General features: G+C 38.4%; 1 protein-coding gene across 1 annotated transcript in view; it reads right to left on the reverse strand.

Annotated features, from left to right (window-relative positions):
- Positions 1-25,589, reverse strand: part of Kcnh5 (potassium voltage-gated channel subfamily H member 5) — a 201,952-nt gene that overhangs the window by 21,706 nt on the left and 154,657 nt on the right. The window contains exon 10 of the mRNA XM_090345364.1: positions 17,768-17,964. Coding sequence (XP_090201490.1) covers positions 17,768-17,964 — 197 coding nt within the window. The remainder of the gene's footprint in view (positions 1-17,767; positions 17,965-25,589) is intronic.

Genomic DNA, 25,589 nt, shown 5'->3' on the forward strand with positions numbered 1-25,589 from the left:
CATATCTCCTAAACAACCTTATCAGTGATCGTGTTTTCATATTTTAGTTTGTTCTAAATATGGGATAAACCTACAGGTTGTAGATCTTGGATCCTTTAGACATCTACAACTCCCTGAAGAATGTAAGAGGCAGTCCTCTGGACAGCAGGTATTTTTCAAGCCTCAAAGGCTATGAGGAATGAGGGTGGAAGCCAGATTAGAAGTTCTAAAGATGGGAAGGAAGAAGTGAGAACTCATCAACTGGAAATTGCACTTGCACTTCTCACAACTTGGCCCTGATGAAGATTTTTGTAGCAATTAGCTTCTCTTTCAACAAATCTCATAATGCAGGTGTACTTGACCTTTCCATACTGGTATTGTTTATACAAGGCAATGTAAGTTCAGGCAATAACTATATTTAGTTCTTTTGCAAATGGTTGGTACTCAAAGCTTATTTTACTTACTTGCCCCCCCCACACACACACACTTAAAGTACAAAAGACCACTTTGGGTTTTGTCCTCAAATAGTTTACAGTTCAGTGAAAATCACAGGTCTCCCCCTCCCCCCCCCAGAAAGGATAATGCAAGGCTCTAAACCATATATTTAAGGAGCTATTTGTCCCAGTTGACCAAGGTTTTGGTTCAAAGGCATTTTGTACCAAGAAAACATGGGTGCATTCTGGACAATGTCAGGGTCAGGCCATGTTTGTTTCTACCGGTAGGTCTTTTTTTTGTCAGTGTTGAGGCTTGAACTCGGGGCTTGAGCATTGCCCTTTGGACTTTCTCAAGGCTAGAGCTCTACCATTTGAGCTACAGCACCACTGCAGGCTTTTTCTATGTATGTGGTGCTGAGGAATCAAACTCAGGTCTTTGTGCATGTTAAGCAAGCATTCTACCACTAGGCCAAATTCCCAGCCCTACTGGTAGGTCTTTAATGCTACTACATACTACATACTATACTGGGTTGGATTTCTGAAGGCCGAAGATGTTTTCAAATTCATGAGCTGATCTTTTAAGGGACAGTGTTTCTTTCTGGGTTTCTTTTAATTAATAACCGTGTGGAATATTTTTCATTAAATATGAATTTTACCTTTACTATGAAATGTCAAACATGAATAAAAAGAGAAATTTTCACTTGCAGGAAGAATTACTATTTTTTTAAGTAAAGGTTCTACTTCACCTTTTCTCTGACAAATTTGACTGGTGAAATAAGCTTGTTGAAGCAATATTTCTCTTTCTTCGCTTATCAGTAGCCTTTATGATGTTCTTTATACGCGCAGAATAATGGAAACAAATGGCATTTAAAAATTAAATCCTTCAAACGTGCTACAGCATTAAGGGTGGATGAAATTTAAAATGTTATGAAAGCAAAGAACGATTGTCTCTTACAGTAGCTGCTTACCAGAAGCAAGCTCCTGGGTTCAATCCCAGCATCGCAAGGGTTACAATAAATAATAAAAGCACAGTTCAGATTTATATTGACATCATATATTTTTTTAATGAACTTGGCTTCTGATATACTAAACCAAACTAGGTTGATACTAAGCAGGTATTAGAATCTCGTCTATTTTCCCTCAGTGTTTTCCTTTAGTGTCTTTTATTAAAAGAAACACAATCATGTAAATACTGCTACCATAGTTGAGGGGTAGAGTTATAAGTTTCAACAAACAGCAGGTGCTCAGATAGCTAAGCCTAACAGATAAAATCCAGAGTGTGTTTTGGACCTATAGAGCACAAGTTTTGGTCAAGTTAAATGTGCCGATGCTAAACTTAGTACAGACATCAAGACATAACAGAAAAGTTCACGAACCCAGGGAACAAAAACTAGAAGTGCTAAGACATGGACTTGACATTCCACGTTCTCCTAAGATGTATCCATAGCCAAAGTTATTTCATCAAGGGCTAACATTTGAGACTTTGCCCATTAATGCTGAATGTCAGGGCGTTTCAAAGAGACAGAAGGAGATACTGATTTATGTTTTAAAAAATAAACATTTATTTCTCTTTTTGCTCTTTTTTTTCTTTTCCTAAGTAGTACTAAAGTTTGAATTCATAGGCTTGCACATACCAGGCCCACCAATATCAAGTTGAGTAGTACCATTTGTGAAACATGTCCTGCCATCCGTGATGTATTTGTTGTTGCTATTGTTGTTTGTTTTGTTTTGTCGGTGGTGGGGGTTGGACTCTGGGCCCTGGGCGCTGTTCCTGAGCTCTTCAGCTCAAGGCTACCACCCTACCCCTTGAGATACAATGCCACTTCCAGTTTTCTGGTGGTTAATTGTCGGTAAGAGTCTTATGGACTTTAGTGCCCAGGCTGGCTCTGAACCGAGATCCTCAGATCTCAGCTAGGATGACAGGTGTGAGCTACCATGCCTAGCTATGGACATAGTTTTCTTCATCATCATCATCATCATCATCATCATCATCATCATCATCATCTCTATGGCCTTCCATGCAATGGAGTTTGCAATACTTTACACCTCTCGGGGGTAGTTACTAGACTCTCCACCTTCTAAGGGTGTTTCATTCACTTTCTAGATACTTTGTTCTTTAGCAAAGTGCAAACAGGGAAGAGGTAGTCCATGCATATTCATTAACTGTTACTAATCTTATTCTGGCTCATGTGCCAGAATCAAATACTTATCTGGCACTGGAGTCATAACAAAAGGTAAACCCAGTACTTTTCCCAGAAAAGAGCAGAGATGCTCCTCAGACTGTGTGACATCAGGGTTGTTTTATTTCTGAATTGATAGTAAGTCCTTGTCCCCTGTTTTGGAGACAAATATCGCCCTGCCCTCTTACTTTGTTTTTTGGGGTTTTTTTTTGGTAATTCTTAACCAGATTTAACCAATTTAAATGTATTTGTTCTTAGTTGTCCCTTGGCTAGTCAGAATGTTTGCTTTTTAATCCCCAAAGAGTTTCCTAATTTTAAAAGAGTGCAAATTATGAAAATTCTTATTAAAGATTCAAAATTATCCTAAGAGGTTTCTGAATTAAAAGGAAAAATAAGAAAAAAAAGAGCAGCCAGGCACCAGTGGCTCATGAGTGTAAATCCTAGGCATTTAGCAGATTGGGATATAAGGGTCATGCCATCCCAGGCAGGAAAGTTCATGAAACTTTCTCATTTCCAATTAACCACCCAAAAACTGGAAGTGGAGCTGTGGCTCAAAGTGATAAAGTGCTAGCCTTGAGCAAGGGATAAGCTAGGCACTGGTGGCTCATGCCTATAACCCTAGCTACTCAGGAGGCTGAGATCTGAGGATCAAAGTTCAAAGCCAGCCAGGGCACAAAAATCAATGAGACTCTTATCTCAAATAAATGACCAGAAAGCCAGAAGTGGTACAGTGGCTCCAGTGATAGAGTGCTAGAGTTCAAGCCCCATGATGGCAAAACAAAACAAAACAAAACAACAAAAAAACCCCTCAGGCTCAGGGATACCATCGAGGCCCCTGAATTCAAGCCACCAGGACCAGTGCAAAACTTATTAATTAATTAATTAATTAATTAATATAAAAGCACTAAATCACAGAAATCTTTCTTCATTTCCAGCTACTCTCCTCTCAGTACTTTCTCATGGATGGCTCTCAGCTTCTATCAGGAAGGGAAGCAGCAAAGCATTGAATCATGTCAATGGGCTCAGAAATATGATCATAGCTTCCATCAACAAATGTCACATGAGTGCTTACCTGCAAGAAGTAGTTGGGTAGGAGAGGGGACATGCCTCAGTAAATAGTTGCCAGTTAATACTGGGAGACAGGCCATGTGTTCAGCATAGCATAAGACTCTGCAGAGCAACAGGTAGACATATAGAGCAGACCAATGATACCATGGCTGGTTGTACATGAATGTACATGAATGTACATGAATGAAGGAAAATGTGCCACCCAGGTGGGGCACCAGGTATTAAAGAGTTACTTCTGAGAAGCCAGGATACATTGAAGATTAAGTATTTCCACTGTTAGAAAATCCAGACTAGCTGAGCACTTTTCCAAATTCAGCATAGATTTTTTCTGATGTAGCTTAGATCAAAACGAGAGAATGCTTGACTCATTTGAAATTTTGTCACATCTAATATAAATTTATTCCTGGGGCACAGATATTTAGTTATGTCTTGTTTCCAGAGAGATACTGATAACGTTTGCATTCAAAGGTTATTTTAAAAGCTACAAATTCAAATTCTCTTCTAGCCTATATGCTACTGTGAAGCCTAGGGTACATTTTCATATAATTCAGTTGATTGTATTTTCTGCTGAGGGGTCATCCTAAGTGAATTAAAAAAATGTTTACAACTCCCCTCAATATTGCTTGAGCTTCATTTATGTTACCAGCCTCCAGACACAGAATCGCTCATCAAACACCCTCTAGAGAAAGGTGTCAAACAGGATCATTACAGGAGGCCAGCAATAAAGAGGTGTCAGGGTTACAACACAATCAAACTCAAATCTACTTCCATAGTCTTCTCACCAGAGCAAACATCTCTACTGAGACCAGCGATAAACACTATGGAGAAAACAACAACATGCAGATGAAAGTACATCTCTGCCACCTGTCCCCTCCCAATAGCCCGCAGTGAGAGAAGGTCTACATGGTGCATGACTTCAGTAACAAGCTACTTAGAGACTGTCAGGTGTGGGAATGTTACTTAAAAACAAAAAGGCAAGCATTCCACTACTCCAATTATCCAAAAACAGGGACATACTAAATCCCCTAGCACAACGATGTTCATTGCAGCACTATTTACTATAGCAAAGATATGGAACCAACCCAGATGCCCCTCAGTTGATGAGTGGATCAACAAGATGTTGTATTTGTACACAATGGAATTCTACCTGCTGTCAGAAAGAATGACATCACCCCATTTCTAAGGAAATGGAAAGACAGAAAAAATCATATTAAGTGAAGTAAGCCAGACTCAAAGGAACATAGGCTCAATGGTTTCTCTCATTTGTCATAATCCGTAGAAACCTTGGGCTCTTCTAGCAGAGATTCACAATAGAACAAAACCTAGATACATACGGCTATGTAGTATGACACTAAATTAAATGACCTCCAGGATATAGAAACAAAAGCCATATAATGAGTGATTGTTGTCCTTAATGTACTATGTTATCTCTCATTTCTTTTGTTATTCCTTGGTTATCTCATATTGTTACAGTATTTCACCTTGTTGTCTGTTATATTCTATATATGCTTATTGGGTTATTTGAAATCGGATAAGGAAGCCAGGGAAACAAGATGAGGGGCAGAGGTGGGGGGAGGGAAATGGGGACCAAGACATGAGAAAAGGTATCAATGTATGTGAAGCAATGCACCTTCTATCTGGTGAATATAATGTAACCCTTCTATTAATTACAATAAAAATATATGGAAAAAAAAAACAAAAGGGCAGTCAACCTCCATGTGTAGTCATCAACCTGGCAGGCTGGACTCTATCCCTCCTGCTCTCTGTGTAACTACACACTCCACAATGACTCCATTCAGCATCCTGCTGTCTGAAATCTGAGCATTAAGAATGCCATTTTTTATTCAAGAGAAAGTCTGCAACTTCCTATCGGGGGAAACTAACATTCAAAGGATTTACATTACATAATTGCCATTTAATGCATCTGAATTATGATGCAAGCCAAAACCATTCCTAAAGTAATTGCAAAGGTACTTGGTAAATGAAAGCAGCTGGAGAGAGGCAGCGGTAGCTCATACTTGTCACCCTAGCCATTCAGGAGGCTGTCATCTGCAGCAGCCCGAGCAGAAAAGTCTATAAGACTCCTATTTCTAATTATCCAACAAAAAGCCCAATGTGGGGTTTGGCTCAAGTGGTGGAGTGAGCAAAACTCCTGAGCTAGAATGCAAGGCTCTGAGTTCAAGCCCCTAGTAACAGTGCACAGGCACAGACACACACACGCGCGCGCATGCGTGCGCGTGTTCACATACATACACACACACACACAGCCTGTTTATGTGCTACCACTGGAATAAGATCTTACAGGTAGAATTAATAGTTACAATTTTAGTCTGAAATTTCTATTCCAGACTGTGTTTCCTTAGAGGATGTGTCTCTGTGGCATTCCTGTCGGTACCACCACTCTCTAGAAAATAAAACCATGGACATAGATGAAACCACAGTAAATGTCAACTTGTCAACATGTTGGGTGAGTCAAGCATTATCTGATTTAGAAAGAAGACTAGAAAATGAACGACTTTTTCCAGGAGAAATTACTGTTGTCTCCGCAGGTCACTTGAGTGTCACTGACTATTTAGGAGGATCACTTGATTTGATTTCTTTCTTAAAGGTCATTTGACTAGAATGCCAAAATCTATGAAATGTACATCTCAGGTAGAGAAAAAGGATATTTCAGGAAGTCAGATGCTATTTTGGTCAGAATAGTCAAATATTATTAGGAATTCAATCTAGCCATAGAACAGCATTCTTTGCAACCTACAAACATTTAATGTTTAAACTTCTTGTTCCTCCGTAGGCATTTATGTGTCTATATATGTATAATATTATATATTTCTTAAACCTTCTGGGGCGGTTACAGCCTGAATTCATTATAAACATCTCACAGGGATTCTTCCTTTGAATAACGAAAGGCTTCTCAAAAACTTGTCCCTCCATAGACCTTTAAAGCCACTGATCAGAATCAGCAGAGATGCCTTTCAAATACATGTCTTTCATTTCTATTCTAACTAATTTATTTTATTGTTATTATAGAAGTGAGGGATTATGATTACATGAGTCAGGTAATGAGTACATTTCCTTTCATACAAACCCTCCCTCTCTCCCCTCCCTCCCTCCCACCCCTCCTAGGTGGTATAGTTCACCTTCACCCGTGTCCAGCAAGCTCCACTGCTGCACTTTTCACCCCTCATCCCTCAAGTTCTGTACCCTCACCTCCACCCTTCAGAAGATATACGCATGAATGTCATTTTGACTTTTTTCTTGGAACAGGGCTTTGAACTCAGAGCCTTGTCGTTCAGTAGGCTGCTGCTCTGCCACTTGAGAAACACCTCCAATCTAGCTTTTTTGCTGCTAATTTTGGAGGTAGGGTATAACGGAGTTTCAACCTAGTGGCTTTAAACCACTAGCCTCCAGATCTCAAACTCCTGAGTAGCTGGTATACAAATAGGAGATACCAACACCTAGCTAAATATACTCTTTGTTCTCCGTATTTCCCTACATACTTGAGAAAACAAGACAAGCTGAATCAATGGTTTTTAGCTCCAAAAGTGAAAAGAAAAATATGACAAACCAAAATGACAAATTACAAGATCCTTGTACATATTGAGATATGAGAAATTAGAAGAGTTAAACGTTTGATATATTTCAAATTTGGATCTATGCCAGAAGGCAGTAAGGAAGAAAATACTACATATATTTCAGTCTTAACAGTAACAAAATCTTCATTTTTTAATTCAAAAAAGTCTATTTTTCCTTTAACTGGAGATGGCATGACAGCCCATCATGCTTCTGCGGGCTTTTCATCAGTGCTAAGTTCTGAGTATGAAGAAGTAGCTAGATGGGTACTGATGGCTCACGCCTGTAATCCTAGCTACTCAAGAGGCTGAGTTCTGAGGATCGAGATTCAAAGCCAGCCCAGGCAGAGAAGTTTATAAGATTCTGATCTCCAATTAACCACCGAGAACCCATAGTAGACCTGTGGCCCAATAAGTAGAGTGCCAGCATTCATTGAGAAAGTTAAGAGATAGCACCCAGGCCCTGAATTCAAGCCTCAATACTGGTGCACACACACACACACACACACACACACACACACACACACACACACACACAATGCGTGCACACATAGTTTAGTTGAACCACCTGATGTCTATAACATTGGGAGGAAGACTCTAGCCGTAAAATAAAATCAAATGCTTCAATTAGATTTTTGGTTAGAAAAATAATGTGTAAGTCATTTAAAAAATATGCTGAATACTTTCTACCTGTTAAAGAACTATTTCCTTCTTGTTTACTGTTAATGTAACTTTTGGGGAAAAAGATATGGGTCCTAGGGCTTGAACTCAGGCCCTAGACACTTTCCCTGAACTTCATTGCTCAAGACTAATGCTCTATCACTTCAGCAACAGCTCAGCCTCTGGTATTTTGGCAATTATTTGGAGATCAGAGTCTGATGAACTTTATTGCCCAGGCTTGCTTTGAACCTTGATTCTCATATCCCAGCCTCCTGAATAGTTAGTAGTACAGGCGTGAACCACTGATATCTAGATAACTTTTCTTGAAACAAAAATAAACTGCAGTTACAAAGAACACCTGATAAAGACCAGACCATACTTTCTACTCTTGAATGTGTTAGCAAATTACTGGATCCAGCCCTCCCTCTGAAACTCAGCAAACTCAATCCTTCAAATTGTTTTGTAGACATACTGAAGAGCAAAGGATATGTTACCCTCCACCCTAGCAACAAAATGTGGAGAAGGTTTTATTCTGTCTGGAAACAGACCAACACAGATCCCCAAATAAAAGCAGCTTAAGGGCTCAAAAGACTCCATAATTAAGTCTCAGCTTCATCTAAATGCACAGGACTAACTTGGAGCATAGCTGAAAGTCTGCCTGTCCTAGGCACCCCACCCCAACTCTTGATGGAAGAGAGTCAGCTTGGCTTGGAAAAAGACAGAGCCCTTATAACAAACAGCAGCTGCACTGCCATGAGTTTGTCCCCTCATTTGTCTTTGCTCATTTCTCTTATGGTGCCAGTTTCATGCTCAAATGATACGGTGCTTGTGGGGTGGAAACTGCAAAGTAGCATGCTTTACCATCTTGGGTGGACATTCGACAAATCTACATAATCTACTGCCAGCAAGGACAGTTGTCAGTCAATGAGCAATTTGGATCATCAATGGAGTCATAACTATATTCTGCTTAGATTCAAGGATGTTATATAGACTGTTTAGAGAAAATGCTCTCTCTTTAAGCTTGGAAACAAGCCCTTGACACTGAGTGATCTTAGTCTATGTCCCAACCATATCAAAACTGTTGTACTGTTGTAAAAGTATCAGACAACAGGCTGTGGGATTGTGCAGAATCTACAGGCACAAGCAATTTGAAACAGCACCTGGAAGTTAACTCTAATCTTGATTTAACACCAATTGGTATTGGTCATTTTCATAATCATATTTCATAAAGGCTCTGTGCTAATGTTGTCTAGGATATCATGTATTTTGTTCTAGATGACAACAATAGTTCTAGCACTGAAGTTTAAAAAAAACTGTGTTAAAACTAGGCATGCCTGTAACCCTAAGGATTCCTAACTCAGGAAACTGAGATCTGTGGACTACAGTTCAAAGCAAGCTTAAGGAAGAAAACTCTATGAGACTCTTTTCTCCAATTCAGTATAAAAACATTGGAAGTAGAGGTGTGGTTCAAGCGATAGAGGGCTCTCAGGAGCTGAAGGGGGCAACTTGAGATTCATACTTCATTCATTCTCTATTTATTCATTTGTATAACAGGCACTCTTCTGGTCACTGACAATAAAAAGATTATAGAACATATCTATGTTAAAGAGCTCATTGTTTAACTGAAAGGACCAAAATGCAAGGGGGAAAATGAAGTATCAAAACTGATACTCTCCATTTACCATAGAGAAAATATGGACCAACCCAGATGCCCCTCAGTAGAGGATTGGATCAAGAAGATGTGGTATTTATACACAATGGAATTCTATGCTGCTGTGAGAAAGAACGACATCCCCCCATTTGTAAGGAAACGGAAAGACTTGGAAATAATCATATTAAGTGAAGTTAACCCAGACCCAAAGGAACATAGGCTCAATGGTTTCCCTCATTTGGCATAATTAGTATAAACCTTGGACTCTCCTAGCAGAGGTTTACAATAGGACAAGACCTAGATACATAAGGCCATATAGGATGATGCTAAATGAAAGGACCTCCAGGATATAGAAACAAAAGCCATATAATGAGTGATTGTTGTCCTTAATGTACTATGTTATCTCTCATCTCTGTTGCTGTCCCTTGGTTATCTCATATTGTTACAGTATTTCACCTGGTTATCTGATATATTTTATATATGTGTATTAGATTATTTGAAATCGGATAGGGAAGGGGGAAAACAAGATGAGGGGAGGGGTTGGGGGGAGGGAAATGGGAACAAAAACATGAGAAGGTTTGTGAAGTAATGCACCTTCTATCTGGGGAATATAATGTAACTCTTCTATTAATTACAATAGAAAGAATATTAAAAACAAAAAACTGGTGCTCTGAGCAAAGTAAGCACGTGTCTATGCTGTGTAGTATTTCAGGGTTTTCTAGAAGCCCATTATTACTTTTTATTTCCAATGTGGGCAATGGCAGTAATATTTTTCCTATCACACCAAAAGTATGATAAAGGAGTTTTAATATGTGCTTAAATGATATATCATGGAAATGGCAGCAACAAAAAATAAAGTCATGTAGCTGAGATGCCCATTGTCACAGTTTTAGACCATTTCTTCCAAGATGGTTCTATTTGCTAGAGGAAATCCACATACTATGCAGCCTGTATCTACTAAGCTAGCACTCTAGACAGGTTTGATATCCAATCCCAGTATATTTTCCAACCACAAAAAGTAATCATTGCTAAAATACTCCATTGCTCACAGAAGAAAAAGAAAGAGACATTGTAGGCAGCTGGATTCACCAGGATAAGCAGGCTTTCTGGAAAGAAAGGCAGTTACTGAGCTCTGAGCTTTTGCTAATGCAAGAACTACTCGGAAAACAAAATGCAGAACTGGCACAATGCTTCTCCATAAAACTGTCAGCTAGCTTCAATTGAATAAGATTCAAGAATAGAATTCTAGAGAAGAGACCTACATCTTTTCTCCCCATTTTATGATTTGTATTAGATCATTCTTTAAAGACATTTTGCTATGCTTTAAAGGAATCCTTCTCTGATTGTTTATTTTGGGGGGGGAGGGGTGTAATTTTTGTTTGGTTAAGACTAAGTCTCACTGTATAGCCCACTGTGGCCTGGAACTTGAGATCATCCTGCCTGTTTTTGGAGTGCTAGGATTACAGGCATGGCTTATGATGTTCAGTCTTGCTTGCCAACTTGATTGTGCTGAGAAGCCCAAAGATTTGTAAAGCATACTGTGTGTGTGTGAGTGTGTGAGTGAGGATGTTTCTAGAGAAGGCTGATTAGGAGAGTAGCTGGGCAGGAAAGACCTGACTTGAATATGGACATCATTCCCTGACGAGGGGTTAGGGTGTGGGAACAAAAGTGGAAAAAGAGGATACTGGATGGCATGTACAGACTGCACACGTCCTGAGGAAGTGCATACATTATGTTTCCATTGACCATGGATGTCAGATCCTGAATTCTTCAGCCTTTCAGACTCACCTCAGTGACTGTCCAGGGAGTTTTAGGCCTTCAGCTTCTGAGAGAGGCTGCATTACCAGTTCCACTTAAGAATGTCAACATCTTGGGCTGAGCTGCTAGTGAGTTCTCTAGCTGTCAAGGATACAGACAGCCAATGTTGGACTATCCAGCTTCCGCTGGTGTAAACCAATCTGACATGATGTAGGCCGATGAAAAGGAAGTAATGATAACATGAAGGAGCTAAGGACCCAGTACTGCACCCTGGATAAGAGGTGACTATGGTAGAAGCTACTTCTTGGATCGGTGGCCAGTGGACTCCAGTAAGTGCTCCAACAAAAACTTTGCCAACTGTAGAAGTCAGGCAGATACTTCAATTGCATTTCATTAGAGTTGTAGTTGCATGTGCTCATGTCCCTGCAAGTTATCATCTTGGCTCTGGGGATGCTTTCTTAGATAAACCATTCCCCATTACTAGGCACTTGGAAACGCCCTCCAAAATCTAGGAAAAATATTATGATCATGAACCTATCTTTAGCATAATCATTAGTATGTCCAGTAAAACCAGGCCATACAATTAAATGCCTAAGAGTGCTCACTCAGGGTCACTCAGAAAGTGGCCTTGCTGCTCTCTTCATGTACATACACGATGAAGAAGGCCAGGGAACCACTCCATAGACAGAGCCCTCTGGTACCTTAATTTTGGAATCTGTAAGATCTGGAGAACTTAAATTTCTACTATTCAAGCTACCCAGTTTGTATTGTCTTATTATAGCAGCCTGACAAGACTAATACAAGAGACAAATGCATATTGGTTAAAGAGTCCTATTAGCCTGTGACTTGAATTACAGATTATACAGATGTTGTATACAAGGGAGTCTATAACTAGGAATTTTGGAGTTAGAACAGGGTGGGTATTTCTAAGGCACTGAAGTGGTAGCATTTCTTTGAGAATATAACTAACATTTGTCAGTCTGGAATCATTTCTAAATGATAGCCCTACAATTCATATATTGAAAGCCCTAACGTTAAGAAAGTTTTCAAGTTCAAATGGAACTCCTGTGGAAGAAATTTAAACATATCTAAAGTAGTAAGGATGGACTATTGATCCAACAGGAATAGTGTCTTTATAAGAAGAGACACCAGAATGTTCCCTTACTGCTCTTTTCATGTATAAGCACTATGAAAAGGGCCATGGTACTTCACTGTGAATGGAGCCTTCTGGCTCCCTACTTTGATGGCTGTAAAAGTATTACGCTTATTTTCCCCTGGAAACGTGAATGAAATAAGTAATGAATTCAGCAAAGCCTTGGAGTAAAAAGGCATGATAATTTTCTAGCCATGGCTACTCAAATCTGAAACCATATATGGGATTTCTCTTGGCAAATATAAATATAGACATGGTATTTAAAAGGTAAGCCCATATTAGCATGTAATTTAGGCTGCATTAGCACTCTATTGCTGGTCATTTTTTTGCCTTTTCATATTTTACTTGACATTCTTTTTTAGTAATTCTCAGCTCTATCAAAAAAGAAAAAAAAGAAAACAATGTCAATGGAATTTTACTCTGTCACTAGAAAGAACACTACATCATTTGCAGTGAAAAGGATGGACCTAGAACAAATCATGCTAAACAAGGTAAGCCAAACTCAGAGAGACAAGCGATGCAAGATCTGTAATATAACTGGACATGATAACCCACACAGGACTCTAGACATTCACATGCAAACAGACTCAAGGAGAGGAACACAAAAGAGAAATGTCTCTCCTTATTTCCCTGTTTCCTGCAACCAACCTCAAATATTCCTAATTATATATGAAAATATTTTGAATATGATTTCTTCTAACCTTTCTCTTCTTTTCTTTCTCCCTCCCCTACGTGTGTGCGCTCTCTCTCTCTCTCTCTCTCTCTCTCTCTCTCTCTCTCTCTCTCTCTCTCTCTCTCTCTCTCTCTCTCTCTCTCCTTCTCTCCTATCATCAGCTCTGTCTTTCCTCCTTTTGATCAACTAATACTTTTTTGGGGGTTGGGGGTAGGTAGTGTTGGTAATGGGACTTAAAACTTAGTACCTGGATTCTATTCTTTTCCTTGTTTGCTCAAGGCTAGCCCTCTTACCACTTACAGCTTTTCATTGGCTAACTGGAGCTAAAAGTCTCAGACTATCCTGCCCAGGCTGACCCAAACCACCATTCCCAGATCTCTCCCCAGTGGCTAGGATTCTAGGCATGAATTACTGGTGCTCAAGCCAACTAATGCTTTTAATACCCATCATAACCACTGTTGGTGGTACATTGACATTTTCCATTACCATTACAAATGTGGACAGTGCTGATGTCGTCTAAAAATAAGATACACATGTAAAAACTACTGCTTTGGGTATTTATGCTACGTGGTGTAGCAGCCAGCACATTCATAACACATTATCTTCAAGCATATCACATATAGTATCACCTCTTCAACATGCTTTTAAGAAGGGTCCATGTGGCCCTAACATGAGGCCCATCATAATGCTGCTGACATACAACCCTGAGCCACACCACACATTAGACCATGAGTAGAGTCCTTTCTCAGACTCTGAACATTGCTTATAGCTTGTTTGTTTTCTTGTTATTGTTCCATTGTTAGTTTTCCTGAGCAACAGTATGACATTGAAGTCATTTCACAAATCACATACAATCCCTGCCATATATCTTTCTTCCCTATTAAAATGGAACACAATCAAGTATTGACTTTGTCTCACAAGTCTTTACAAAAAAGCTTTAAATCTAGGTTACGTAGTAGATGTACTCTCAGCATAGGATTCAAAGAATATGAATTCCTGTCCAAGCTTTGCCACTAACTAGCTAAGTGAACACGAGGAAATCACTTAAAAATTTCTGGGTTTCAATATTTTCATCTGTAAGAAAATAAATCACAAAGGCAATTAACAAGATCCTTGCTTGTTCTAGAACATTCTTTGAAATGAAGCCACAATTCCACTGTTGTCACAGCCTGCTCTTTCCTTTCCTCTCTTTCTCCCTCCCCCACCTCCTATCATCATCTCTGTCTCTCTTCCTTTTGATCTACTAATACTTTTTTGGAGGGGTGGGACTTAAACTCAGGATCTGGCTTGTATTCTTTAGCTTTTTTGCCCTATACAACTTACAGCTTTTGTTGGCTAATTGGAGCTAAAAGTCTCAGGCTATCCTGCTCAGGCCTCATTCCCTGCCCCCTCTCTTGAGATGAACTAGATTCATTTCCTTTTTTGTCCTCCTTACCCTTGTGTGAAGCCTACCCATACTAATTATCTGAATCAGACATAACCTCCCATTATTCTGTAAGTTTCTGAAGACCAGACAGTGGGGCTTTTACCCTATGACCCACCATTGTTAGTAGGTACCTTATGGTTGCACACTGAATTCACAACAAACCAGCCAATATTTTCTGTATCACACTTCAACAAAATTGTCTTATCAGAAGCTGTACAGAAAAATAGCAAATCAAATCCCTCCCTCATCCTACTTAAGCAGTCAGTCTGGAGGAAAATATGTTCTTGCTATCTTGGAAGTGAAGAAAATACTCAGAAATAATTCAAAATCTCAACCATGCTTAATGTATCCATAAGTGCTAATATAACATTTATGTTTAAGCTTCGAGGAAGGGAAGTCTCTTGATAGTCTCATGGACAAATATACCCACCAATTTCTAGATGGTTTATTTCTTTAAACTCATAAAACATCATCTCTGTAGACACCATGGTCTTTTACGTAGGGGAGAAAAAAAATGGGTTCCAAGAGAATTAACAATGTATCTGTAGATTTGAGGAACTCTGGGGATAGCATTTGTTATTTATATAAATAGTACACTGCAGATTCACACCCAGTGTGGATGAGTCACTAGGCACACCCATAGGGGCAGCTTCAAGTTTTATGCTCAGGATACCAGTGATCTACTGCAACCTAGACTTCGCAAAAGAAAGGGTGAATGGGGCAAAGGAAAGGAAGTGGGGGAGGACGTGCCTCCAGGCAGCCTCTCCACAATTCTTCCAGCAACTGCTACGACAATACCCAAAAAATACAATCTACAGTAGAAATTTACTAGGGACTCAGGATCTGGGATATTTCACTGGGACTAGTCATCAAAGCATCCTTTCCCTGGTACATACCAAAGAAAGAATATGTGGAAAATAATATGTGGAAATCATATGGCCATTCTGCAGTCATCACATTGTTTCCACAAACAGTTTAAACACAGGGAGCCTTTCCTACCAGAGGAATGGGATCCACCTTGAAAACCAAGTCCCAGTGTATAGTCTTCCAATGGACAACAGTTTTGCCTAACTGTGTTCACTGTCTTTTGTAGCAGTGTTCAACATCATGGAATAAGAACTACACAGGATAAAGTGGAATACCAATAATTAAAAAAACCTAAGAATTTGTTGAAATGTACCATGTGAGCTGGACGTGCTGCCTACATTCTTCGACCCATACCTGGGGGCCAAACTTCAATCCAATATACACACCATTTTGTCATCCCAGAAAAGGGGATCATGACTTGATTAAGTACATAAATACATCAAAAGAGTAGGCAATTCTGTTACTCTTTGATGTCTCTTCTGAATATATATGGGTATGAGAGAGAGCAAAGTAATACAGCTGTGTGTAGAATTCAATAAGAATCAAAGTTCACTTTCTGCTTGCAATTATTTTTTTTCCCAAACTGGTACTGGGCTTAGAATCCAGGGTCTCATGATATTACTTGTTTGCTTTTTGCTCAAGGCTGGCAATCTACCACTTGAGCCGCACCACCATTTCTGCCTTTTCTGCTGGCTACATGGTGTTAAGAGCCTCATGGACATTCGTGCCTGGACTAGTGTCAAATTATGATAATCAGTTCTCATTCTCCACAGCTAGGATTACAGGCTATTCAAATCCCTCTTTGAGATCTTACATTGCAAATATATTCATTTGCTATTTAATCTCTCTGGCCCTAAGTTACTTCATATACTTTAAGAGGGAGACAGTTATCAGCTTTATTTTACAGAAAAATTATAATTATCATATGAAACATGGGGCAAGCAATGTGTTTTAAGAACAAATAAGAGGTATACTATAGAAAGCAAGGATTATGGATAGGGACTTGGATAATATTACAGGATCCTATAGGATGATGGTAGATTTCAAAGTTGGTAACTTTTACTTTATACAGATTTAATACAGTATGGACATCAACAGTCTAACAGACTGCCTTGCAAAGGTGATAAGAAAGTAGGCCATTGACTTAAGAGACTCAGAGTTCCCACCAGACAAGAGAGCTCCGCCTTTAGTTAATATTTGAGCATCTCTCCCACACACATGACTGCCTCAATGGTCATGTGTCACACTTCAAGCTTCTTCAGCCCAAGAATCTTATATGTAAATTTCATGCTCTCCACAGCATGGAACTTGTCTCATAAGTTCTGGGTACTCAGTGACTTCCTGTTACAATAATGATAAACTGAAAATATTTTTGGAATATAGATCATATATTTTTATACAGAGTAAATAATATTCCTGCTAGTCTTGTCTTCTCTTGAAACCTGGAGTAAAAATCAAATTCATTTACAAAGGTTCATTTCTATGGTGCTACAGCATAGGCACTCATTTGCCTCTTTAGCATCATTGTTTTCACCCATATTAACTACAAGGAAGGTTTTATTTAAGAGTTAGTTGAAAGGAAACATGGTTATTTCAAAATACTTTGCTTTTTAGATAGGCAATCATTTGAGATGAAATTCCTTAAGTGGAGTTATCCAAATGTGTATTTCACTCTTGGCAAGGATAGAGCCCTAACCGATGCTCAATGACCTATAAATCAGAGCTAAGAGATTTCTCTATGCAAATTAAATTTGTGTCACACTCATCAATAAAAAAGAAAATGGTAATGAAGATTAAATTTGCAGGCGCAGTACAGAGTAAAGGATTCCTATACCTATTGTAGGACATGTCAGGGTGGCTAATTAATTTTTGAGATAGTATTCTTTGAAAGAATTAATGGAGGGTAAGCTTTTTGAATTGATTATTAAATGAGAAGAAGGGATTAAAGAGCACTGGGAATGTAAAATAGGCAACCAACTAAACTGCCCTTACCAGCATTAAGGAAACTCAGATGATAAAATAAAAGACGTTACTATTCATTTTAAAGCAGTATTATAAAGTCTTATAAACTACCGATATTACAGTATAGGTTTACAATTAATTGGTTTGTATTTTATTTCACATCACCTTATATGACAAACACTCAGATATTGACCTGTATCAACATGGTGCCTTTTTGCTTTACATAGGAAACAAAATGGAAAGACAAAGAAAACTGCAAGGCTCCACATTAACAGGGACAATACTATCGTGAAAATGAGCTCGCAACAATTGCCCAGCTGATAGAGCATAACCTATTAAGCCTCTAGATACTCGAATACGGATACACAGAAACAGACAACATACCCGCTTCCTTAGGTTGCAAGTGAGAGTGAGATTCCTAGAGAAAGAGTTTGCAAAAGCTGTGTAAAAGTCAAGGACTTTGAGCAAGGCCTCTCGCTTGATGATGTGCAGGTCACAGTACGTCAGCGCTCGGACGTTAGCACAGGCATGAGCAAGGGTGGTTTCCTTCCAGAAGATGTCTCCAAACACATCACCTTTCCCTGAAAAAAACAGCATACGGTGTATCTTTAAGTATCTACAAGAGCTCCTATCATAATTAGTTTCACTAATAAATACTATTGGTCTTATAGAATAAACATTCACAATAGACATCATAATTGTTGTTCTTTTATTTTTTTTTCCCCAGAGCTGAGGACTGAACTCAGGGCCTTGCGTTTGTCAGGCAACGGCTCTTCCACTGAGCTAAATCCCAACCCCCCAGACATCACAACTGTATAAAAAGCCATGAACAATGTGTTCATAGCATGAGCATATTAACACCACCCTGAATTAATCTAGTATGGAATGAATAAAATGAAAATCAGTGGAGAAGCCAAAACCTTCATTTTTAACAAATAATTTCATTATCTTCTGCCATTTTGACTTTCCCTATTCTGCCTAGAAGAGCTCTAAATCCATGGTCTTATTCCACTGGACAAAATGGCATTAAGATGTACTAGACAATGACTGTTTTACAGCCTTTGTAAACACAGAACTGATTTCATATTATTCAATGGTAAGGATGCTTTAATATAATATATAGTATTATATACATCTATCTATCTATCTATCTATCTATCTATCTATCTATCTATCTACTAGTTCTCCAACAATGCTATCCCTTTCCTTCTCTACCTTACAAACCTTATCCAGGATCTCAGCGTACAACCTAAGAGTTTCCTATTCACAATTCCTAAGCTTAGGAAATGGAGTTGGATTCATAGATGCATATCCCAGAAACTGTTCCCTAAAGAGTACTATAAGTACCACAGGAAAGTTTAGACTTTTGTTTAAATTCTAGGAATCACCTATAGCCTCTGGTGCAACAAACACTGGTACCTTGAACTAAAGCATTCACCACTCCAAATCAAGAATACTTAGTTGACTAAACAATAAAGGGAATGAAGAATAGGCCTTTTACTGAGAGCTCCTGGTTCCAATGTATTCAACTGCCCTCTTTGTTCAAATCCTGGGAGAGGGAAAGTTTTACAGTGGAAAAATTAAAAAGAATATACCTAAGTGGGGGACAAATCTTCCTTGAGGCATTCTTTCAAAGATACTTTTTTTTTCTGTGTTCAAACCACAGAAGCAAACAAATATCTCTTCTTGTGTTACAGATTAAAAGCACAACTAACAGGAGAAAAGAGGAGAACAATACACCTCTGGAGAGCTAAGGATGAGACAGAAACAGAGAAAGGTCAATTGAGTGCTATTACGGGGTACTTTTCCACACAGGCAGCTGTGAGAGAACATTAGGATTTGGGAGTCAACATTAAGAGGCATTCCAGGCCAAGAGGTGAAAGCAAGCCTGATGCTGAGAGGTTAAAAAAATCACTCCATGATCATGTGGTCAGCATAAAATAACCTATAATAGAACAATACTAGTTTGAAGCAATTCTTTTGCTTCTAGCCATCTGAAAATTCCTTGAAGTTTCTGGATTGTGAAATGGTAACCCCTCTGTACAACACCTTAACACTAAGAATAAAATTGTAATTTTTTAAAAGCCACACACAAAAATTTTGGGAAGTTAGTGACAATACTCAGGATTTCAGCAATCTTTCTAAAGACCTTATATTCATGCAAAGAGAGATTTTAGTGATTAAGCATGAAGCTAGTGTCTCTGGGGAAAGTAGTATCATAACCTAGGAAATTATCAAAATTCAGAAGATAAGTCCTACATTCTCTTAGCGTGATGAATTTCAGAAATCTGTATATAGCATTCTCTGTGACCAAGTTATTCTGATTATAATGATTTATTTTAATAAATGATGTCATCCATAATTATTTATTCAAATTATTTATTCTAATATTAGAGTTGCTACATTTACTTATAAAAATGCCCACTGATGGCTGGGAGCTGGTGGCTCACTCCTGTAATCCTAGCTACGAAGGAGGCTGAGATCTGAGGATCACATTTTAAAGTCAACCCAGGCAGGAAGTTCCATGTGACTCTTCTCTTCAGTTAAACCTCATGAAAAGCTAGAAGTAGTGCGCTGGCTCAGGGGGTACAGTGCTAGCCTTGGGTAAAAATGCTCAGGGACAATCCTCAGGCTCTGAGTTCAAGCCCCAGGGTCTGTGAAAGTAGGCATATATGTGGGTGTAAGAGTATGCAAGCGCTTGCACACAATCGCAGGCATACATAGACACAAATGCTCACTGAAATTAGGAAATTGGTAGTACATATGTGTAATCCCAGCACTCTCAGGGCAGAGGCGGGGGAATTGGGAGTTTGCTGTCAACCAGGGTTATATGATGAGTTTCAATGAAACTTGAAACAGAGTCTACATAGAGAGCAAGAATCTGTCTGTAAAAAGAAAAACTCCTTAGTGAAATAATACTTTTAGGGGCCGGGAGTTTGGCCTAGTGGTAGAGTGCTTGCCTAGCATGCACGAAGACCCGGATTCAATTCCTCGGCACCACATACATAGAAAAAAAGCTGGAAGTGGTGCTGAGGCTCAAGTGGTAGAGTGCTAAGCCTTGAGAAAGTCCAAAGACAGTGCTCAGCCCCTGAGCCCAAGCCCAGGACTGGCCAAAAAAATAATAATAATACTTTTAATAGGCCAATAAAGTAGAGTAACATAGAGGTCAATAAATAAATAAATCATGAAATATTGGTTAGTCACTAAATAGCATAGATTTTTAAATGACAGAGAGAAATGCTCATATTACATACATAATTAAAGCAGCCTGTCAAACCATACACACAAACACATACAAAGCATGGATGCAAATGCATTAAACTAATGCAGGTTCTCTGTGCATTACAGGAGAGTGGGTGAGTCTGCCATAAAAGTTTGTAAACCAAATACATTAATAACTATTAAATCATCATAGTCCCTAGTGCTATGAAAAATAAGTCTATAACAGCCTGTCTTGATCTACTTTTTGTTGCTTTTCCACTAACATTGTTGCTCTACATTTTCTTTTTTCTTAAAGAGGTAGAAAATGAATTACATTTCCCTCCAATTCATTTCTGTGATTCTTTCTTAAAATGATCGATTATAATACAATCTCTGATTCATTTATAAGTGCTCATTACCTTTTTTCTAAATGCTTTCATGTAGTGTACACTTCAGCAATAATCCGTGTCTTTCACTCAGTCATTTCACTTCTGGGAATTACTTCAGAAACTTCCCGATAGAACCAAAGTATATTATATAATTATATTATTATGGACAGCATATTATGTTGTTGATTTGAAAATTGAAATAAGTTGAAATAAAAGTCAAAAGAGATACATAAAAAGGAAATAGTGTGTTCTCAAATGGCAACAGAGACTGGCTAGAAGTAGTATGCTGAAAACTTTGCTTCTTAGACTATGACCCCAAAGTTTTCCATATGAATATGCATAGCCTTTATTAAAAAACAGAAAACTATTTTTTAATTTTTTATTGTTGGGGCACTGTATAGAGGGGTTACAGTTACATTTTCCAGATAGTAGGTGCATTACTGCTCACACATTGATACCCCTTCAAATGCTTTTGTCCCCACTTTCCTCCTCCATCCCCTCTCACTCACCCCCCTTCCCTTTCCTATTTTGTTTCAAATAAACAAATAAATGTATATGTATACAATATACCAGGTAACAAAGTCAGATACAGTAAAAATATGAGATTAACCAAAGAGCAACAAAAGAGAAGAGAAATGACAAAGTACATTAACAACAACAATCACACCAGATAAATCTCTTGTTTCCATATCCTGGAGATCCTTTTATAAGGCCATATAGGTATGGACTTATGTATCAGGTTTTGAGCTATTGTAATCCTCTGCTAGGAGAGCCCTGGATGTGCACTAATTATTACAAGTGAGGGAAACCATTGAGCCTATATGCCTTTGGGTCTGGCTTACTTCACTTAATATGATTTTTTCCAAGTCTTTCCATTTCCTTACAAATGGGGCAATGTTGTTCTTTCTGATGGCAGCTAGAATTCCATTATGTATAAGTACCACATCTTGATCTAATCATCTACTGAGGGGTATCTGGGTTGGTTCCATATCTCTAAAAACAGCAAACTATTTTAACATCCCTTTTCTTACACTTTTAAATAACAGTTCATAAAACATGTGCCTTGTACATATGTACAATAGCAAATAAATATTATTATGGGTACTCAGTAGGTTAAATACATATGCCATCATTTTTAATTGTGAAGGCATTCAAATATCCATTTTCAATTGATTCTACCAGGTTTATGAAATTAAAATTCCTTCTGTATTTCTATCCTCCAAGTTTTAAATTTAAATTATTTATCCCTTTTTTCAGTACTGAGTACTAGATCCTCATTTGTGTAGAAAAGTAGTTTACCACTCAGCTACACTCAGCCCCTAAATTATTTATCTCTTTGGAGTCCTGGGGAAATAAATCTATGTTGTGGGAAAGATAATAAGAAGTTAGAATATTAACTCATGACAAACTGTTTTCTCTGCTTCTCCTCAAAAACCTGTATAGAAATAAAACAAAATTAGCTAACATTGATTTTTAATGGCCAAATTAACTAATTCTACTCCCTACAACAGAATTCACTTTACATAATACACAACATTGATACTTTCACAGCATAGAATTTCCATTAAAACATGTAATATATGTCAGAAATCCAATCAAACATCTGCAAGTATGTTTTCTTTATCCTGCTTTCTGTCACCTAATACGAATTCTATTCATAACAAACTTGAAAGACTCTGGAAAGATAATCATTTCACAAGTAGTGAATTAGTCAAATGGATGATGTAGCTGAGCAGATACATAATGTATATTTTTGCATGTTCATGCAATCTGCAGAAATGGGGTGTGGACGCAAGGGATTATTCATGGAGCGCCAATGGAGAAGTGCCCTGACCTCCAAGCGAATGCCCATGCACCTTCAGTGAGGAGAACTTCTATGGTATTCATTACTATAGAATATTTGATGCTGGTTTTTAGGTCAGCTCCTGCTGGGAACAAGTAGTATCCGCTATAAACAGTTTAGAGCCTGGGCAAACTTTAACCTCTCTCAAAGCCCTAAAATAGCAGCAAAGTTTGCAGTTGACATGAAAGTTGTTGTTTGTTCTATTTATATTTTCTCAGTTCTCTGCATCAAGGCTTATGAAGTATTTTGGGTGTTAAACCACAGGAAACAGGATTGTGATATAGAAGTTAATGTTAAAGATTTATATAGTAGGATACAATTCTAACATAATTAGAGGAGTAACACAGGCTGTGGTGTTCCTGGGATTATCGTGCCCCGTGGGGCTGATTTCACAGCTAGATTTTTATTTTTTTTTTAACTGCGAGACACATTATTTGGAGAGTTAATGACATAGATAAAGTATGTGCATAAAATGATCATAGTACTCATTAGTGAAAATAGCTTATTAATATACCCAATAGATCCTTAAAATATCATTTGAGTTTTATGTAGGTAGTTTCCAGTGGATATTTGTGGGAATGTTGTAATGGCTCCATGTATCATTCAAATAGGTTTGTGTGTGTAGCATCAGAAAACAGCATACATTTTTTAAATGAGTTAGAGAAATGCTCACATGTATAAATAATGTAAATGTATATGTGGCCCCAAAAGATATGCATACAAAAAGCATGAGTGGGGAGTCAAGGCCCTAAAATGGATTATATATACTATTAAGTTACACAACCATTTCAGTTCTTTCTGTATTGTGGTTGTACTGAACAATGCTACAAGGAAAGGAATGAGTGCAGACGTCTTCATGGTGTGATGATTTCCTCTCCTTTGGATCTGTAGCCAGAAGAGAAATTCCTGGGTCAATATGGCTATTCTATCTAGGCTTGCAATGTCTTTAGCAACAGCCATGCCATTTTCAATGACTGCAGAAAGTATCTTTCTACCAAACAAGTACTAGTAAATGAACTCATCGACATTCCTCATCTCCTGATTTCTAAATAATGCGACCCTAATAGTTCTGAGGTAGTGTTTTATAAAGATTTGATTTCCTATTTGTCTGATAATTAGTAATAGTAAACACCTCTTCAATTAGTATCAACTAGTGTGTGTGTGTGTGTGTGTGTGTGTGTGTGTGTGTGTGTGTGCGCGCGTGCGCGCGCACGCGCCAGTCCTGGGGCTTCAACTCAGGGCCTGGGTGCTGGATGTGGTTCCTCAGCTTTTCTGCTCAAGAACAGTGCTTTACTACCTGAACCACAACTCTACTTCCAGGTTTTCATTTTGTTTTGTTTTGTTTTTTATACATAGTTGGAGATAAGAGTCTCATGGACTTTTCTACCTAATCTGGTTTCAAACTGTGATTGTCAGAGCTCAGCCTCCTGAGTAGCTAGGATTACAGGCATAAATCACAAGTGCTTGGTTTGGTATTGGGTATTTTTATATCTTCTCTGGAGAAGTATCTGTTCAAGTCCTTTGTCTTATTTAATGTTCATTTATTTGTTGGTGGTACCGGGGATTGAGTTCAGGGCCTTGGGCTTAAGTTAGGCAGGTACTCTATCACTTGAGCCAGGCTTCCAGTCCATCTTCACTTTCATTATTTTTAAAAAGCAAGGGCTCATTTTCCCCATATTTTCCTTGACTATCGTTTTCCTATTTATACCTTCCACATGGGGTGACATGTGGAACAGTGCACACAAATTTCATGGATATAAATAGGACTTTTGTGCTTTTGTTCTCATTTAAAGTTGGAACCACCAAGTTATAAAAATGTTTTCTTTTACCTGGTTGTTATATTACAATTACAATGACAGAGGTTAACTTCGCAACTGACAATGGATAGCTTGCATATTTGTTAAAATTAAATTAATCCTTGATAAGACAAACTCTTCTGCTTTGCTTTTCTAAAAAGAGTTTTGACTAAAATGATGCTCATATTAGAACTGAGTCTTACAACTGACACAGTGAGAAAAACAATGGTTCACTTCATTCGTTACATGCACCTGATGTCCTGACCCCAACTTCACTCCAACCTACTGACTCCACAAACCCACTGCTAGACAGATATATATATCCAGAAGAATTGAAATCCAAATCTCCAAGAGGTATCTGTAATCATATTCTTCAAAACAGTAGGATATGGACACAATCCAATGTTACCCCGTCTTTTAAAAGGAAGTTCATCCATCATGGATGAACTTAAGAGAGTGTTAGGATGGGAACAATACAGCTGATCTATGAAGTCTGAAAACAGTTTGAGAGACTGGAATACTGACAGCTGGCCATGGAAACATTAAAGACAGCTATGGAGTAGGTTAGAGACTGGAGTCCTTGGGCTGGCAGCTATGCCAGGGACCTTGACAACTTAACCTTATATGGATACTGTGTCTGGCCTTTCCCAGGACTGCAGTCTCCTGTCTTAAAAGAAAAAGGGACTCTGTGTCTCTCACATACTCTGTTTCAGCTCTGATTGTAATGTTAATATAGATGCTTCATATTTTACATGTATCCTCAGTAACCTTCCCTGTGTAAACTCAAATAATTATGCTTGCTTATGGGGATTCAGGGGCCAAGTACAGGAGAGCCTTGGCACTTCTGGTCTCTGCCCTTATCTATGTATCTATGTATGTATGTATGTATGTATGTATGTATGTGTCTATCTATCTATGTCTACATCTTTGTGTTTTCAAATTTTCTTTGGCCTGGTATCCCATAGTGCTGCCTCAGA

The sequence above is a fragment of the Megascapheus bottae genome, chromosome 14 (genome assembly GCF_031878675.1).
Source record: "Megascapheus bottae isolate mThoBot1 chromosome 14, mThoBot2.hap1, whole genome shotgun sequence".
NCBI classification, from domain to species: Eukaryota; Metazoa; Chordata; class Mammalia; order Rodentia; family Geomyidae; genus Megascapheus; species Megascapheus bottae.